Consider the following 19406-nt stretch of genomic DNA (forward strand, 5'->3'; position numbering starts at 1 on the left):
ATAAATACATTGACAACTAAAAAATATTTTTTTAAAAAAGGCTTAGATGAAAAGGAATAATGGTCAGAAAAGACACTGAATAACACTAAAATCATGATGCAAGAATTAAAGCATGCACTGGGGGCAGTGAAGAGCAAAAAGGCAGAAACTGAAACAGGAAACAGTGGTTATTTAACTAGTGCATATTGAGGGCTAATATGATAGGCAGAGCACAAGGCAGTAGAAATTCATCTTCATAAATAAGTCGTGAGATGGACAAGCCCAAACACTGCTCATGAGGGTCGGAGCTGGTAACACTTTACTGGAAACCATTTTGGCAATATGAGTCAGGGGAGCCTTAAATCACATAATCACAAGTCTATGAAAATAATAAATAGATATGATCATGGTCATATAGGATTTATATTAGAAATAGATTTACACTATGTACTATAATTATATATACAAAGTTTTTTAAATATTGGGAACTAAAATGTATATAATAGTGAAATTATCAACTACATATTAGTAGAGCCAAACAATGGAGCTCTTTTGCAACTATTCAAAATAGAGAGAGAGCTGGGGGTGCAGCTTGGTTGTAGAGTGCTTTTCTAACATGCTCACGGCCCTGAGTTCAATCCTCAGCACCAAAAAGAACAACTAAAACAGAAATGATTTTAAGAACATGAAAATTGTTCACAATCCAGTTTAACTAAGAAGGCATTATAAGTATCTATATGCAGACTGACTTTAAATACTGCTCTTTTCTTTGGAGTTTGGGACTGAGAGTATAAATTCTTTATACTGTAGACCATTTGGCAAATTTTCTTCAATAAATATAACTACTTCAGTAATCAGAAATAACAAATAAGTGCTTAACAAAATAAAATCTGAAACTAAATTTTTAATTTTCTCCCCCATTACCACTTCTTAATTACATATTTAATTACATATTTTAAGCACATTCCAACACAGTTCTCATTTCCTGGAATTACCCACTCTGCTTATATTACTCTAAAGAATTCAAGCAAGTTGTTTATATTTTTGCTTAAGTTTTATATTCTTGCATTCCAACTCCAAATTACTAAAACAGAGTATATTTTTTGCTCTGCAGATTTTCTAAATTTACTGGGGCAACAAAAGTGAAGATTTTATTAAAATGAACCAATAATTCATCACCTACGTAGTACCTCTTACCAGAAAAATTTACTGTATTAAAAAATATAACTTTTATCAAAAAATCAAGTTCCTTGACATGGTTTAGATATGAGGTGTGCCCCAAAAGTTCATGTTTAAAACAATGCAAGAATGTTCAGAGGTGAAATGATTATGAGAGTTGCAATGTAATCAGTGGATTAATCCACTGATGTGGACTAATTGAGTGGCAACTGTAGGCAGGTAGAGTGTGGTTAGAGGAGATAAGTCACTGGAGGTGTGCCTTTGGGGTTTATACTTTGTCCCTGATGAGCAGAGCTCTCTGCTTCCTGGTTGTTGTATCCTGAGCTGCTTTATTCCACCACACCCTTCTGCCATGAAGCTCTGTATCACCTCAGACCCAGAGCTATGGAGTTGGCTGACCACGGTCTAAACTTCAGAAACTGAACCAAAATAAAAATTCCTGCTCTAGTTGTCCTTGTCAGGTTTTTTGATCACAGTGATGAAAAAGCTGACTAAAACATTCCTCATTAAAATGTTTCAGTAAAACCATTGAGACTATGGGTGATAGTTTCACAGGCTTACGCACTATCAAAATTTGTCAAATTGTACACTTAAAATATGTGTAGATTATTATATGTGCATTATATCTTTGTAAAGCTGCTAAATAAAAGTGTCAAGAAAGACCATATACCAAAATATGATCTAAAGGACTGAAAGGGAGACACATACACACAAGAAAGAGGACCACTCCTTAAATGCATCAGCAAGTTTATTTACAAATGCAGCTGAACAGAAAGGCTCATTAGGTTCTGAAGAAAACTTTTAGGATACAAACCATGGTTATTTTTCATTAGTGAAAATAAGCAGCTTTCTACTGAATTGCTTAGCAACAGTTCTGGTGAAGAAAACTGAGCTCTCCTCATCAAGCAAAATAAAATGTTACATAAGCTAAAAATTTCTTTCAATCATATTACATAGGTGGAAAAAGAGGATACAGAAAGCAAATTTAGGGATGGATTTAAATGAAAATTTTCATGTGTTTCCACATTAACTTAGTATACAATAAACAGAGCAAGTACAATTATATATTTATATTAACTATTTCAAATAATGTTTTAAGAACTTTTTAAAAAAAACAATAAAATACCCTCTTCAAAACACCACTAAATAGTCAAAACTTGATCATCATCAGCCTCAAAAATATTTTTAAGTTCTTATTTTTTCCCTTGTGCTTTTATGATGCTGTCTTCAAAAAAGTAAATACTGCACTTTTTCCACACAAAATTACCTTCTTATAAATAAACAAACAAAAATATAGGGTCTACCAAGACTATAATGGTCCTACATAATCTAATAAAGCAAAAAGAAGAAGGAGAAGAGTTATTCTTTTTTAAAAAAGAGCAAAAAAGACATCAGACACATATTTATAGATCTACATCAGCAGCAAGCACCTCTTCTTCTATCTGCAACAGTGCTTTCATATGGAGACTTACATCACATGGCAGTTGGCCGTCCAGCTGATCAGGTAAGGAGAGAAGAGAGAAAAGTGCTTAGATTCAGAAACGAGTGAATATCGATTCATGGGCTACATAGCAGTCATCACTCAAACAGTGGCCCAGTGAGGTAGAGAGAGTAACCCGTCACTCAGTTTTAGGATAAAGCTGGGCAAATCGCAGCCTCTGGGCTCCAGAATTCCTTAGTTGTAAAAATGGAATAAAAATGAACTGCTGACATAGAAAGAAATTACACTCAACTCTCTATTATTTGCATTGAAGGAGAAAAAAAAAAGGCATGGGCAATTTTATAATAATGATTCTAAAAATCAATTATATTTGGCTTTGGAGCAAAGAAAGAAAAGGGCACACACATACACACACTCCCCAGCCATGCCCAGCCTTGCCACTCTCCAACCTCAGCGTCAGTGTCCAGGGAGGACTAACTGAACAGCTGGGGAAAGAAGGCTCAGAAGCCACCAACAGATAAGAGAGAGTTGATAGGGCTTAAACTATTTCCAAAGCACTCTTCACATAAGGGGTCATATAAATACCTCAGAGTTCAAAAGCAAATGGTTTTGCTGATACCACTTGTGACACCACTTCACAGTAAGGAAGAAACATGTTACCAGCATCAAGGTTCAAAATATACACAGCACTAATGTTTGTCTTGCTGTAGCTATAAACAACACACAACCCAAATATGCTACCCTATATTTTATAACACACAAATGCTTAGACACAACTAGCATCTGAAGTTTTGGAAAATGCATCTTGCAAAAAATGACACCTAAACACTATATAGTCAGATAAGAATTAAGGCTCTTTTAAAATGCTATGTGTAATGATATCTGATTAGACAGTAACATGGAGAATAAGCTGATATTCTCCAGTACTCTAAATGATCACTTGCAAATTTGGTCATATTCTAAACCACATAACAAAGCTCATTGTTAAACAATAAAAACAAGCCATTGGGGAGAGATCAACCCTCAGTCACTTTGTCTGTTTTGGTTTAACTGTCCCCTTGAGTTATTCAGACCCTATGCAGATAACAAGAGATGCAGGGTCTGGACTTTTGGGTACAAGTTCCTCTCCAGTTCCACTACCCTATAACCCACCCTTGTGGCTGGACCCCGAGCAGTGAACCATATACTACACACCCTCTTCGAAGGGGATAGACTAAGATCCCTAAAATCTAGATTCCTATGGCAGTGAAGCTGAAGGGGACATGGCTACAGTTTCAGGGAAATGCATGGGAACCCGCGGTCTCCTTAAAAGACAAGAAATTTTCTCTCTGATTTGCTCTCTTACATTTGAATCTGAGATAGCAGTCGTTGCAGTACAGTTGGTGGTTTCTGATTCTGACTTCGGCTCCTGAGGAAGAACCTCCGAGGTCACACTCACAGGACACACACTGGGAGCCAAAAAAAAAGAGAGAGAGAGAGAAAGGAAAAAGAAAAAACAACCCATGTACAATTAGCTCAAGGAAGCTTGGGGCGCACCCAGAAAAAAAAAGTAAAGAAAAAAAAAAGAAGCAAAATGCAGCTTCTAAGCTCTTGAATACATTTCAAACAAAGAAAAAGCAAAGTGGGGGGGGGCAAGAAATGATTAGTAGATTAAAATCAATTCTTCCAGATAGGACATTAAAAAATTCATAAAGTCAATTTTAAGAGCCAAGATGACCATTTTAAATAGAGCCCCAAATAAAGTAGAAATAATCTGCTAATTGGCTTAAGGAGATTTAGTCTTCATAGCCCCCTGGGGAATGGAGGGTACATCACCACATAAAAGAACTGGCTGAAGTGAATGGAGTTCGGGTTTTGGCACTCCATTCTGGGGGAAGCCACCTCCAGTATTCCTGCCACACTAGCTTGGCAAATGTTTCCACAGGCTCCTCCCTTCAAGGCTCAAACACTAATTATTTTGAGTCATTCTGTTCTGCCTAGGAACAGTGCAAGCCAGCTATGGACACATTTCAACCAACAATGGTCTGTAGGAATCCAGGATCAACAGGGGGCCTTTCTTCTGGCCCAAAGTAAGTCTAAGAATCAAATAGATTGTCTGTCTCTAGAGACAGACAATGCTAAACAGTCACAGCCTTAGCACTTTTTGTGTACAAAAACCTGTCAGGTATAAGCAGGCTGTGCAATTTTTTAAATATTTGCAATGGTTTTCCTTTGTGTTCTCCCTATTCCAAGGTAAGCTTTTAGACCCTGTCATAATTTCAGGTCCCTATGTCTTCAATAACATTGGTAAATTATATTTTAAGTATGCCTATGATAGCATGTTAAACATTTATGCACTGTAAATTTTATTTATAGAATTCTCAGAGATTAGAGATAGGAAATGCATAGTGTTTCCAGATTCACTTATGACTAGATTCAAAATTTGAGAACTAAGTAATAGCAAGCAATCTTTGATTCCAACAAAGCACAGACAGACAAATATAGCACCTAGCTTGTTAGTGGCACATCCACACCCAGCGGCTCAAAGAAGCCATGCGCTCTCCAAGCAAAGCTTTGCAGGCCTGCAGGCTATTTATCTCACTCTCACCTTAAAACAATGTAAATGATAACAAAGACCCAGGGACTCGATGATCATGGCAGCTCCTTTGCCCAGAATGTTATTACAGTAGGAGCACACTCGCTTCCCACTGACTGACCTAGACACAGAACAAGAACGGAATGGAAGCGTTCACCTGCACACATGAGATTCATATTTAAAATCACACTCTGGTATTCGCATCCATAATAGCAACTTAAGGAAGGCTGTTTGTATCTGTGGGAGAAAAATTTTACCAGACAAGCACAGCATGCCTCAATTATACTGTAACTGTGAATGATCTGCATGGCAGCTCTGGGACCCCGGACAAATACTCACCTACATGAACAGTTCCAGTGCAATTAGTCCACTCGGCACTGTATGACACCATTCTCCTTAGATCATAGACCTACTTAGCAATACCTCCCCTTCTCTAATCCATTACATTTTCATGCCAGTTAAACCTGCCAAAGCATGCAACTCTAATCATGTCACTCCATACCTCAGACTGAAGAGCAGCCCCAACTTCCCTCAACAGGCATTGGGAGTTCTACTTTTCTTTCTTATTTGCCCAATTTTCTAATTAAACAAAGTGTCAGTGCTTTCCTGCCTGTGTCTCTGGCCTAAACAACTGGCTCAGCAGAGAATAAAATAAATACCGCCAGGCAGCTACCATTTCCATATAGAAGGAGTTTCTACTTTACTTCTGGATGTAGGTCTCATCTCTTGCACTGCTGAAGTGACAGCCACTTCCTCCTTACCTCTAATCCCTAGGGATTAGCACAGAACTTCAGTGGTGCTGAGAAGTGCATAGCTGCTGAGTGTCCAATGTTGAAGGCCATAGAGATCTTCTCAGGGAAGAGAAGCTCAATGATCATCCCTCTGACCTCTGTTCTTCTAGCATGTGGTAAGTGGGGATCCCAGTAAATAAATGGATCCTCTCCTCTGCACAAACTTCGCCTCTGCTGACAAACTGATCATAAATCCTTACCCCTTTTCTTTTACTTCAAACTCTTTAAGATACATTTTGTAGATTTTGGCATAGGCAACATTATATTGGATTATAAAAAGATTCCTTATAAAAGTCTCTTCTTTGATAGTTAAAAAAATCTTAATATCAATGTATATTCTACCTTTAAAAATTGTTCCATTTGTTAAAAAAAAAAAAAAATGTAGCATGTGCCAGAATTCCCTTGGGGTGACAACAGAAGCATGTACTTACACGAAACACAAAAGAAACCCACTCTGACATTTGAGCTTCACTCCACAGCACAAGGCACGTGGCTAGTGATGCTATTAAACTCTCACACACTTCCCACCCCATGTGAACTATGGAACTCAGTTGATGTAGCCTGAACAAAATGATGGCAAACCAGGTAACATCTAAGCAAGGATTCTGGCAATCAAAAACCCCAAAACCAAAGACCTAACCTACTTAATATTTTTTAAACCCAGGTTGTTAAAGCTCACCAGACTATGAACACTTGATTATAATGTCTTCTCTTATACTCAGTTCCTATAAAATGAGTTTGTATTGCAGTGTCATTAAAACAGCCAAACATTTTACAATACTGCTTTTACCCATAAACAGGAAAAGCATCTGTGATCTAGTATATGTTTTTATGATTCCACATGGAGGACTATTCAGATATGTCTTACACCAAGACACTGACCACACGCTCAGGCCAAGAAAACCCTGGCAACTGGTAGACATCTTCAAGGTCTCCACTGACTTCTGAGACATCTATAAATACTATTAGGGTAGCATGAAGAGATATTAAGAAAGTCTTCTCAATCTGACTGTGACATATTCAAATGTGCTGTTCTTTTTTCACTGAAAGCTTGAACAAGATTTAGGGGAAATTTTGATTTAAAAAACCTTGAGACTAAGAGAAGGAGAGGAGAAAAATAAAGGGCCTCACCTGCTGCGGGGCTGAGTGCCTGGCTGTGGCTGTGGCTGTGGAGTGGAAGGGGAATGGCTGCGAGGGGCAGGGGTCTGGTTGGTGACTCCGCCCGTGGTGGCCTTCCCAGGGCCAGCGGAAGGAGGCAGCACACTGGAGGATGGGTTCCGCATGTAGGCACGGTTGGATGTGGACAACAGCTGAGATGGTGGGCGACTGAAGTCTTGAACAGAGGAAGAAGCATAGACGCCTGCAGGCTGACCAAGCCAAGGGGACTGTCGCCAAGAAGCAGATCGGGAGGAGTCCAGGTTATCTAGAGACTCACCTCTGAAACACGTAAAGGACTCATCAAAACAGCATTAGGCATCCAACTAGAAACCTATTCAACACATCATTACAACCATTAAAAGGTCCATTCTGTGTACTTCTAAAGCAGGTATTAATTTACATCCACTTACATAGAAAATTACCTTGAACAGGTAAATTGCTCATCATCAGAGCTAGCATGAGGTTTCACATTTCAATCAACCTTCACTTTTACTTCATTCACTTGGTGCTTAGATAAAATAAGTACAACCAAAGTGGAAAGAAAAGTATTTTTTAAGATAAAAGCTAACAGTAAGACAGACAACCATTATCTTTGATAGTTTAGACATATAAATTTTACAGTCTTTCAAATTCAATCCAAAACTATATTTAAGCACTTAAATATGATAAATATTAGGCTAGATGTTTTCACAACAGTATTAAACTTAATCTCCACAATTCTATAAAAGATTTTTAAAATCTCATCAAAGTTAAGCAGACCACAGTTAGAGCCAGTCAAGGGTGGTAATCAGCTTTCAACCCAGTCACCCTGATTTCAAAATAACACAGACTAGCCTTCCATGAAATGCTCAATAATTCACCATCCAAAACCCTAAATTCCAACTGCTTAATGTCCACATTACCAGAAGCATTTGCCAACCAATCCCTTAAATTGAAAACACATTTAGCTCACAAACTGACTTAAAGACACCTTCTGAAAAATCTCTTTTAAAGTTGTATACTTACATTAATACTGATCAACCAATATTAATTGCAAATTATAAGTTTTTTCCTCACTTATCAATTGTGTTGCTATTACTCTTAAATATTCTCATATGTCAAGCTTAAAATATGCATTTAACTTTAACATTATAAGAGTAATATATCACATGGAAAAACTCACGCAACACAGAACAGTATATGAGGGATTTCAAGGGTCCCTTCCCTCACTTACCACACTTGCCCTAACCTAACCTGTGCTAACTATAGGTCCTTCACACGTTTCTCACATGTGCAAATATTTACATATACAATCAAATTTTCAGAAGTACAAATGTGTTTATATACACATGCAAGGTATTTGCCTGTTAACATTCTTAAGTGGGATAATGCTATAACACAGTCTTCAATAACTCATTTACCACTTAACATATAACTTCATGCCTATTTATGTGGCAGATGGTACCTTGCTGGTTCCCAAGGAACCATACCTTCTGGAATCCACTCTATTGTGTAGTCCCTGCCAATGACTTTAGGCTTGATCTGTGGCCAACAGGCATCAGCAGCCATGATGCACATGGAATGGAAGAAGACTTACATATTAGGATATGTCCTTCTGCCAGTCTACCTGTTTGAATCCAGGTGCCATGCCATGAGGAAGCCCAGGCAGCTATGTGGAGCAGCACAGGTAAGAACAGACATTTCTAACCACTAGATATGGCTTAAGCTCTTCAGAGGGCCCTCTGCATGAGGGGCAACAAATTACAGCCCATTGCCAAGATATATATAGCTCATTTTTCAAAGAGTCATTAAGAAAACAAAGAATAGGTGACAGAGACCTCTGCAGCCAACAAAACTTATTTACTGTCTAGTCCTTTATTTTTTCTTTTTAAAATGTTATTCTACTTTTTTTTAAATTACCAGCTCCTACTCTAAATGACAACAGTTGCTCAAGTGCCCCAGTCAACTGCATGCAAAGAATTTCCCAGGCAACCCTCAGATCTGAGAGAAAGAACGAGTTGTTATTTTAACCCACTAGGTTTTGAAGTGCTATATTATGCAGCAATGTCTTTCTCTTCCTTTAATGGTTATATAGTATTTTATCTTTCTGGTATACCACTACCTATTGAACAACTATTAAGTACCCTTTGCACAGAGGACATGGTGATTTTTCTCAGTCATTATTAATAATGTGTAAGTGTTCATCATTTTGGATATATTTGTGCAGACTTATCCAAATACATCCAGAAGATAAGAATGTTAGAAACTTAATTGTTCACTGAATTCAGATGTATAAAACTTTGCTTAATACACACTGAAAAGCTATCCACCCAACTGGGAAGAATTCCTATTTGCTTATACAATTACTAAGTTTAAGCAATCATATAATTCTTTCCAAATCTCCTAAGTAAAAGAGACATATCATTGTTATTTTGGGAATAGTGTTAATCTTCATACATTGATTGGCTTTTTGTTTCTTTTTCTTATAAACCACCTGCTCAAATCACCTATTTTCTTATAGTCATTAAGGTTCATTTACTGATTTTTAAGAAGATATTTGTATGCTGAGAAAATGAGCTTTTTGTCTCTAGGGTGTTAAAAATAACTTTGCCCAGTTTGTCAAATAAGGAAATACTGACTCAAAGTAGCTGCAGGATTTGTTTACCAAGATTTATCTTTTAAAATATTCATCTTTTCATCTCTAATTTATTCTGTATACTTAACTTTTTAAAGTTAGAAAACTTAGATTTTTCACACTTTGCAAATCCCATTTTGATAATTCCAATCTAATCATCATCTCATTATAAACAGAAGTTTCAATACCTTTTTTAAAGTTTGGCAGCCCAGAAAGCACTAAGTGCTTATTTAATTATCCCAATCCCACTTCAGAGTTCTAGAACCAGATTTGTAACCTATTAACCATGTCGTCTTGTCCAACTATATTACCTGCTTGAGTCACAGAATTACTACCCTACTTCAAACCAGTTTCTCCAGATTAAATGAGATGTCGTAGGCAAAGCATCTGGCTCATGGTCGACATAGGATAGAGCCCAATGTTTTTTTTCCTACTTGTCTTCCTCTTGCCAGACCTCAGGTAAGTAGAAGAAATTATATCTCTTCTGTCCAAACAAATCACCAGCACATCTAGAAATTAAGCATTTGCCTCACAACAAAGAAGCAGCGATTCCCAAACTTTCTCCCACCTTCTCATGACCCCAGGCAGACAGATGGGCTCTTTATTTATGCTGGAACTACGCTGTCGGATCCAGCTATTGTCATGGTGAAGGGATGTTCTCTTTCTCATTTCCTGGAGAATCTGTTGTCTCTCCAGCTCTGCTTCTGAGGGGGCTGAATCTTTCTTGGAGCTTCTCTGTGAAAAGCCTGTACCCCCAATTCGGTCCAAGTATTTGTTGCTTCCTAAATTAAAAATACACAAAAAGCTTCAGGGTTAGTACATAAGAAAGGACAGTGGATAAATCTCCAAAGACAGTCCAGCTTAACATCTGACATATGCTTACATATTATCAACTTCCAATGAGGTGGCTGCAATGACACAGAAAGCACCTGTCTCCTGTTTCTGAAGATGCCAGTTCCCTACCCACAGGCACAACACAGAACATACTAGGGACACCCAGGGGCTGCCTGTAGAAGGGAAGAGCCAGAATGGGATCACTGGATCACTGGCTATGACAACTCTGTGTAAGAACATGAAGTTTTCTTTAAAAAAAAAAAAAAAAAGCACTCCCTTGGGAAAAGAAAGCCCACAGAGGCGCGAATTTCTAGCTGACCTGACCTGAGTATTCATGTCACCAAATTGCAGGGCTAAGAACATATTCAGTCTCTGAAATGGAAAAACAGCCCAGGCATCCAAATGACAGTTACCATCCAAATAAATGTTATGCTTCTTTCTGTTCTAAGGAACTTACAGAAGTATAATTTGGATTATCACATTTATTAATGATCATTAAGTCAGGTTTTATCCTAAGGGCTTTATCTCTTGGGTTTGCTGACTGATTTACGATTTGGGTAAAACATTAAGATTAAAGTATCATCCACTGAAGTATCATCTGTGCCTTAATATCAATTAGAAAATTTTATCCAAGGATTTATTTTATTTTTCTATATTTACTGCTATTGTCATTCTTTCAAAATTCATAGTTTATCTATGTCTTAGTTTCATCTTCCAGTAAGCAATGAGCAGAACCACCCTTATATACTCCTAAGTTTAACATAGCTTATCACTTTGGTTGAATTTTAAAGAAAACATTTTCCATTTTAAAAGAACCTTACTGGTATAATCAAGTTATTCCACTAAACAGTTAATAATTTCCACTGCATGCCACTCAGGAACTTGAACTTCATAAAGAGCACACACACACACACACACACACACACATAGGATGAGACACAAACCAGAATCACAAACAATATTATTTCTGAGTCAGATCTGCTGTTACTAACAGATCATGAGTTTCACTCAGGAAAGCATACAGCTATTACTTAGGTTGAAGGGAGTGAAGGGAGGGAGGGGTATGGAGGTAGAAAGGTTAGTAGAATGAATCTGACATTATCCTATTACATATATTACTATATGACCAGTGTAATTCTACATCATGTACAACCAGAAGAATGAGAAATTATACTCCATTTACGTATGATGTGTCAAAGTGCATTCTACTGTCATGTATAAGTAATTAAAACTTTTTAAAAAAAAATATTTCAGAGAAGATTAAACTATAACTTTAATGGTGGCTAGGGGCAAGTTCAGGGAGAAGAAATGGGAAATCCAAATAGGAAAAGATCCAAGACCAGAGGAACCATATCAAAAAGTATCTGACAAAGTCAGAATTAGGAGAAGACAATCTGGTTATGTTTAAGGGTTCCTAAAGGGGAAAAGAGCAGAAAAGACTGGAAAAGTATGCTAGGACCAGATATTAGAAGGTCCTACAAATTCAAGGGAAAATATGATGACAGAGCCCCTAATGGAAATTATAAATTCTACAAGCTCTTACCAGGGGCTACAAATTAGATGCCACCAGAACATTCTGACTTGTTAGATATTGTTGTTTTGCTCATGGAGACTAATCTAAAGTTTTTAAAATTCCTTATCAATGCTTAAAAGAAAACACGTAAAAAAACAGATCTTTTTTTTTCCCTCTCTTTTTGATAAAAGAAAAAGCTGGCAATGAGAGCCTTGCATGCTCCCACATGTCAGCAATATGCCGGAACTAGGATGGGGCCCCACACCTCAACAACAACAAAAAAAAACTTTATACTAATAAGATCAGATTCCAAATTATTTTTGTGGAGTCAATGAAATCATTATCATTTTGGAATTTTTTTTCATATTTTAGCATTTCAATACACAACTTCAAATTTGTATACAACTTTTTCATCTATTCTGCAAATCTTTTCTGTGCCATTTCTTCAGCTGCAATTAAATTTACTAAATAAAATTGCATCAGCATCATTTTACCAAAATCTCACATATTTAAATAGCTATTTAAAAACCATTTTAATCTCCAAGTAGTTTTCTACTATAAATAAAGCCACAATAAACACAGGGTTGTTGTTTTATTATTATATGCAGACACTGAAAATAGTTTTTAAATCATGTAATCTTAATGAATTCTGAAATATCTTGCCCTTAAAAATACTGATTATTGCATGTGATAGCACAAACAATCAAGCTGAAGAAGTTTGAAAAAAAAATCTCATTTACCATTTTTATTTGTGTAGTAATCATTCAATTCAGTAGTAGATCTGGATTTATTCCTAAAAATAAAGAACATATTAAATGTGTTTCAATAAGAACATCTTTTTCATATTTATAAAGAACACCAAAAAGACTGTTTTTTAAAGAAGCTGATTTATTTCCTATTGAGAGCTATATTTATTTTAAACCAAGGAATTTTTTATATTGTGTGTACTAGCAGAAAACAGAAAAATGAAATGATAAGAAGAGGTGAATAAGTGATAATACTTCTCTAATACAAAAATGAAGAATATAATTACTGATCAGATTTTGTCAACATTCACTCTTCCAGACCTTAATTTTACTGGGCTTACCAAGCATCTGCCATCAGGTCACCCAAAGTCAGACTATCTGGCTCACTCCACATTGCCCCAACATCATGATTTCAACTTCTGAGGCATTAGACCACTGATTACCCTAGAACAGCAATTCACCCAACACTACCCTAGCACTCCAAACAGGTACTGAAACTTACTGCATAGCAACTACTACTTCTTCTTCTTCTTTTTATTTTTTTTTTTTGGGGGGGGGGGTACCAGGGATTGAATCCAGGGGCACTTAACCACTGAGCCACATCCCCATCCCCTTTTAATATTTTATTTTGAGACAGGGTCTTGATAAATTGCTTAGGACCTCTCTAATTTGCTGAGGCTGGCTATGAACTTGTGATCCTCCTGAACTGCTGGGATTACAGGCGTGTGCCATCATGCCCAACCTGCATAGCAGCTTCTGAAAATTTTTAACTTTAGTTCTAGAAATCAACAAATGCTAATTTTATTCTCACTCTACTAAGCACACTAAGCTTCAAAAATAATAGTAATCATAACACAAAATAATATAGAGTATTTTACAATAACATGTAGTGTTATTCATATGAATACAACATACTTATGTACGCAGTGCAATAATCTATAATACATAATAATGTACCACAACTGATAGACACACACATTCTTGGAAAAACTTTACTTATTTACAAAGGAAAAACCAGTTATTACCAGGTATAGAGCCACACTTCTTGATATCTCTAGGGCTTTATCAGCAATGTCTAGAGGATTTCATATTTTCTGGAATTAAGTTTTTTCACTTCATTGTAATTATTTTCCCCAAGGTAACAAACTATATAAATAAAGCTTTTTAAATATACATAGTTCTAAAAGATAGATCAACATTTTAATGACTTACACTCAGATTCATTATAAATAAGGTCTTTTATCACTAGATAATTTTTTATAGTTATTGTTGGCCCATTCTTATCTAGTCATTCCTTTCCTTTTTCCTTTATACTCTGAGTCCTTTTCAGTCATTCAGACTGCCTATAAGTTTCCCTTATATCTAAAAATAAAATCAAATTTCCCCAAGGAGGAATTTCATCTCTTCAATAATAAGCTATTGGTCCTACATTAGATATTTGACCAATTCTGTTCAGAAGTCCTTAATAATTTCATAACTGCAAAGCACCTTAAAAATTCCATTAAAAAATAAATAAATAAATAAATAAATAAAAATTACATTAAACATTAAAACTTAATGCTTTAGGAAGTTTTAAAACACATTTTCAGAAACTTATCTGAAATTTTATCTTCATTCCTCAAAACTGAGCAACTGGTTCCAAACAGACTAAAAGAAAGATCACAATTTTCACTGTATATGCCCTTATACAACCTATTTTTAGGTAATCTGAAGCCATTACTTATAATTTTTTTTAAAGCTATGGTATATTACCAAAAAAAAAGGAAAGTAAAAGGACACAATTCTACAATTCTTCCCATGTCCATTTCTCTTTGCAAATGTGACTCCTCCCCTCTATGAAATGGAGCTGGCCTTGCAACTTTATAGACAATAGCATAGACCTAAGCCTTGTAGGCTTCCTCTCTCTTTAAGCCTCTCTTTTCTGCCCAATGCCATGTACTTAAGACCCCACTGACTTATTGGATGTTGAAAGACACATGCCGCAGTTGCTCTTATTGCCCCAGCTGCCAGCCAACTGGTAGCAGATACATGAGGGTGCCCAGTCAACTAAAAGAACTGCCTGATTAGCTCAATCCAGAAAGATGACCCACAAAATCATAAGTCGCTAAGTTTAGGGGAAGTTGTTACACATCAAAAGCTAACTGATAACAGAGATTAACCAGCAAGTTCTATTTGTATTCCACAAAAGACAAAGGGCAAAGTAGTTTTACAAAATAGTTTCTATGCAGAACTGGGGCCATTTAGGTGAAACCAATTACTACAAATAAAATGTTTTACCCACCTGTCACTAGGAAGAAAACCTGAAGATTCTTCCTCTTTGTTTGGTATATCATAAGAATCAACTGGCCTAAAAGATTGACCAAAAAATAAAAACTTACAATCAAAATATAAAACTTTAAGACAAGGATTCCAAAATAATGTTATTCTAGCCTCTTTATGTAAATGGTCTATGGGTTAATAACCAAAGATAAAGTATTTCAACCAATCACTTTGAGCTTTACTTTCCTTCTGCTGCCAACAGACATTGGTTACTCATACATCACTCATTCCACAAGTAAGTACTGGGTGCCCACCATGCCCCAGTACTGCTCTAGGGCTAGGCTACAGAAGTAAACAAAACAAATTTGTTGGCCTCTTTGCACTTATACTTTACTGGGGCAGGCAGGCCAACAGAGAGACAACATCATAATAGAAAGCAGGATAAGGGCACATAGACAAGAAAGAAAGAGTCATATGTTTTAAATGAGGTATTCTGGAAAATCTAAGAAGGTGACATTTGAGCAGAGATTTGAATAAAATGAGTAAGCCACACAAATAGGTGAGGAAAGACATTTTCAGGCAGAGAAACAGAAAATATAAAAGTCCAGATGCAGAGTACGTTGGACATGGAGGCCAGTATGGCTGCAGCAGACAAATGTGGGCAAGAGTGGTGGGCATTAAGTGGTAGACAAAGGGACCAAGACATGGCTTGGATAAGACTTCTGTACCATGCTGAGGACTGTACAGTGTTCTAAGGGGACAGGAAACCATCTGGAGAGTTGAGCAGGGAATTATGGTGACATGATTAGATTTGTGATCTAAAGGCTCTGTTGGGATTCTTGCATTCACTTGTGCAGAGAAAAGATGGTAGCAGCAGAAGACCAACAAGGTGCTTTGAAGTGTAATGCACACAGTGAAGCCAATCCTATTTAAACTCCTGTGCAACATTCAGTGGTGGGGACAGACCTCCTGTACTGGTATATTTTGACCGAAGTTTCCCTCTCTATCTCTGCCTGGCGCTTCTGCTCTTCTGCACGGTGCTTCTGCGCCTCAGCCTCAGCCTCCCGCTGTTTCTTCTCCTGTTCTTCCTGAGCTTGTTGCTCCTTCAGTTTCCCCTCTCTCTCAAGAATGAATTGTTCCTGCAGCTTCTGTCTTTGGTCCTCATGAACAACATCCTCTTCCTGCTGTCTCCTCTCCTCCTCTCCTGCTCGAGTTCCTTCCCTGTCAGAAGACTTGGACCCTTCACTCCAGGTGGCCTCCCAAGTGGCAATGGCAGGTTCCCGTGTGGTCAGAGAAATGCTGTTTGAGTTTAGGACCATCAGTTCCTATGTGACCAGTGGAAAAGAGAAATCCATCTCAATCTGTATATCAATAATTTCACATACATAGATACTAATTTTTAGGTATTAACTGTAGTTGCCCAAAATTTCATTGATTTTTTTTCCTCTTGGTGGTGATAAGGATTGAACCCAAGACTTCACACATGCTAGGCACACACTATACCACTGCACTATACCGCCAGTCATTTTATTTTAAGACAGGGAGGGTCTTGCTAAGTTGCCCAATTGCTTCAAACTTGCAATTCTTCTGCCTCAGCCTCCTGAGTAGCTAGGATAATAGCTAAAGAAGGCCTCCCAAGTGACTGAGATATAAGTTGGAGGAAGAAGCACTGAAGTTCTATTAATATAATTATTTAATGATATAATAGAAAAACTAAGAGAAAGATTGAAACATCAAGGCCAAACTCTAAACCAGTTTTTTTCAAAAAACTAGAGAGGTGAACATGTGGCCAAACTCAGAGGAAATGAGGAGTCCCTTACTTCTCAGCTAGTTTCACCAACCAGGTAAAGAGAAGGAAGTAAGCAGCCTGTTTCAATGATACCTCATCCAAGTACTTGGAATTCTCTCTCTCAGCCTCCTGCTTAGCCCTTTGCCACTCTTCCCTCAGTTTCTCTTGCTCACGTTGGTATTTTTCCTGTGAGAAAACACAGTGTATTAATCAATATTAATAACTTTTCATTTTTTTAATAACTTTACATTTTAAGCAGAATCTTTCATTAATACTTTGGTTCTCCCTAACCTCAACCTTTAAATACATGATTTTATTTTCATTTAACCAACCAGATTTTAGTCCCTAAAGTAGCAGAGAATTTTAAGGAACTAAATGCAGATGTCAGAAAAGTGTGCATATACCAAATTAGACGCATATCTACCCTTTACCATGGACATAATTCCTCAAAGCTTCCAGCTGTGAGAAAGACTAAATTATTCCGTATTGAACCTACTCAATCACTGAGGAGAACTAAGTCCTCACAAAGACTATTTACCTTTCCTGAGTGCACCCCTCATGTACTCTGAAAGTACATATAAAAGCTAATAAAAATGATTTTTAAAGGAAAACTCTGGAAATCTTCAAAATGGAAATCTAATTAACGCAAAATGTGCTACCTACAAAACAATAGAGATGAAACTATTGGTTTTATTTTTTAAAATTTGCTTTTCTATACTGGTTGACATGGACCAGAAAGAAGCCATGAAAGCTAAGCCTAATTCCTATTCACTCATGCCATCCCACACTACCTGAAGTAGACGGTCCTGCTCCTTCTGCCACCTCTCCTGCCGCTTTCGCTCCTCCTCTTGATCCCATGCCCAGCGACTGGGGACACTGAGGGTTGGAACTGGAAGCTAACCAGTTATCAAAGAACAACAATGGAGTTTCATTAAGTCATCTATTGAACCACTTTCACAAATATCAATTATTCATCTTACACTCTGCTTTGTACTGTACCAGAGAAGAACTAGCTTAATATTTCAAAGTAACTCTTCTCAACTTGGAGGATATACCCTATGCAACTGAAAATAATGTAAGCAAAGCTACTGCATATGAGTTTGTTCCCACCAGCTCACCTTACTTATTCCCAACTACAAATGAATACTACTTACATCAGGAACCACAGAGTCAGAGCTTCCTGCTTTGCAGCATGTGGGCAAGGAGGGAAAAAATACAATATTAGTCTTTTTGTTTCTATGAAATAATTCCATTCAGAAAGTTACATCCTAACTATCCCTATGTCAGTATACTAAGTGACATAAACTTCTTTAAAACAAGTCAATATATCCTTTTTTCCCTTTAGTTTCATTTGTTATTCTTCAAATTCAAAGCCAATAACAAGAAGATTATCCAGGGGTGCCAAAGGCACACACTAGCTCCAGATACCAGAGCTGAATCAATGGACATCCTGAAAGCATTTTAGGGTTCTTTTATTACTAAAAGAATAAAAGATCTCACAGTTTGGTCTAACAGAAAAAAAAGAATCTCAAATGTTATAACATATAACAAATTCAGTTATTTACTTGCAACTGTGTAATTGTAGTATGACAGCTACAAGTCATTCAAAAAAAAAAAAAACGTGCCACTACAACATATTCAAGAACATGTAACTTTACTATCATTTGCAAAACAAGTAGTCAAGTTTCATGTTTGAACTTCAGGGCACATTCTTATTATTTTTATCCTTAGAAGCCTACATAAGTATGTGTCTGTACATAATACAATGATCATAAAAATGTAAACTTTCAGAAAATATATTAGTATACGCTATTTGTAAATTTTCCTGAAACCTCAGTTGTTAAAGTATTTCCTTCTGTAATTTTTTTAAGAAAACTGCTTTGAGACAGAAAAATGGTCTTCCCAGAATAGTTTACTGAAGAAAATAAAATCAAAATTAGAATCAAGATAGAAAAGAAATTATTTTATTTTGGCCAATTTGAGTAGGAGTATAATATTATTTCACTTAAATAACCATAGAAAACAATAGTTTAATTTAAAAGATGAACCAAAACACTAAGGATACTGACACAAACAGACATGCAAGCTATTTCTGGTTAAAAAGTGACCTTCACCCACCAAAGGAAGAACAGTAGGTGATTAACATAATATACACAAGTCCAGTATCATGTTATAAGACAGGTTTGTGTTTCAGTAATCTTAAAAGGAAGAATAACATTTTAGACAACAACAGCACAATCTGCTCCAGCTGTTGCATCTCGAATGTTGAACATTACTTTTAAGTTCTTCATAGCAAAAAACAGAGCTCAAATTGCATTCATGAGACAGAGCAACCGACAATCGTGAAAGGGAGGAAATGTCACATGCATCACGTATTTGTGAAATAGCCCTGCCCACCCTACACCAACATCAAGAAGCCCAAAATGCACCTGTCCTCAGATGCAACTCAAATTAATTTATTACTTTGAAGTCACATTGACATTCCAAAGCCACCATCCCATAGCAACAAATAATTCTACTCTTTATTC

At 36.7% G+C, this 19406-nt stretch overlaps 1 protein-coding gene across 12 annotated transcripts in view; it reads right to left on the reverse strand.

Moving 5' to 3' along the window:
- Positions 1 to 1888: 1888 nt before the first annotated feature.
- The window catches only part of Lmo7 (LIM domain 7), a 217411-nt gene continuing 199893 nt past the window's right edge, over positions 1889 to 19406 (reverse strand). For 8 of the 12 annotated variants that reach the window (XM_048801284.1, XM_048801285.1, XM_048801293.1 and 5 more), the window contains 11 exons: positions 18033 to 18061; positions 17670 to 17774; positions 16972 to 17064; positions 16056 to 16414; positions 15112 to 15177; positions 12825 to 12877; positions 10306 to 10519; positions 7097 to 7402; positions 5187 to 5295; positions 3945 to 4047; positions 1889 to 2654 (listed from right to left, as the gene is read on the reverse strand). In XM_048801284.1, the coding sequence (XP_048657241.1) occupies positions 2632 to 2654; positions 3945 to 4047; positions 5187 to 5295; positions 7097 to 7402; positions 10306 to 10519; positions 12825 to 12877; positions 15112 to 15177; positions 16056 to 16414; positions 16972 to 17064; positions 17670 to 17774; positions 18033 to 18061 (1460 nt within the window). In that variant the 3' untranslated portion in view covers positions 1889 to 2631. The remainder of the gene's footprint in view (positions 2655 to 3944; positions 4048 to 5186; positions 5296 to 7096; positions 7403 to 10305; positions 10520 to 12824; positions 12878 to 15111; positions 15178 to 16055; positions 16415 to 16971; positions 17065 to 17669; positions 17775 to 18032; positions 18062 to 19406) is intronic. The other 4 variants (XM_048801287.1, XM_048801294.1, XM_048801288.1 and 1 more) reach the window with 2 other exon arrangements.

The sequence above is a fragment of the Marmota marmota genome, unplaced genomic scaffold (genome assembly GCF_001458135.2).
Source record: "Marmota marmota marmota unplaced genomic scaffold, marMar, whole genome shotgun sequence".
NCBI classification, from domain to species: Eukaryota; Metazoa; Chordata; class Mammalia; order Rodentia; family Sciuridae; genus Marmota; species Marmota marmota.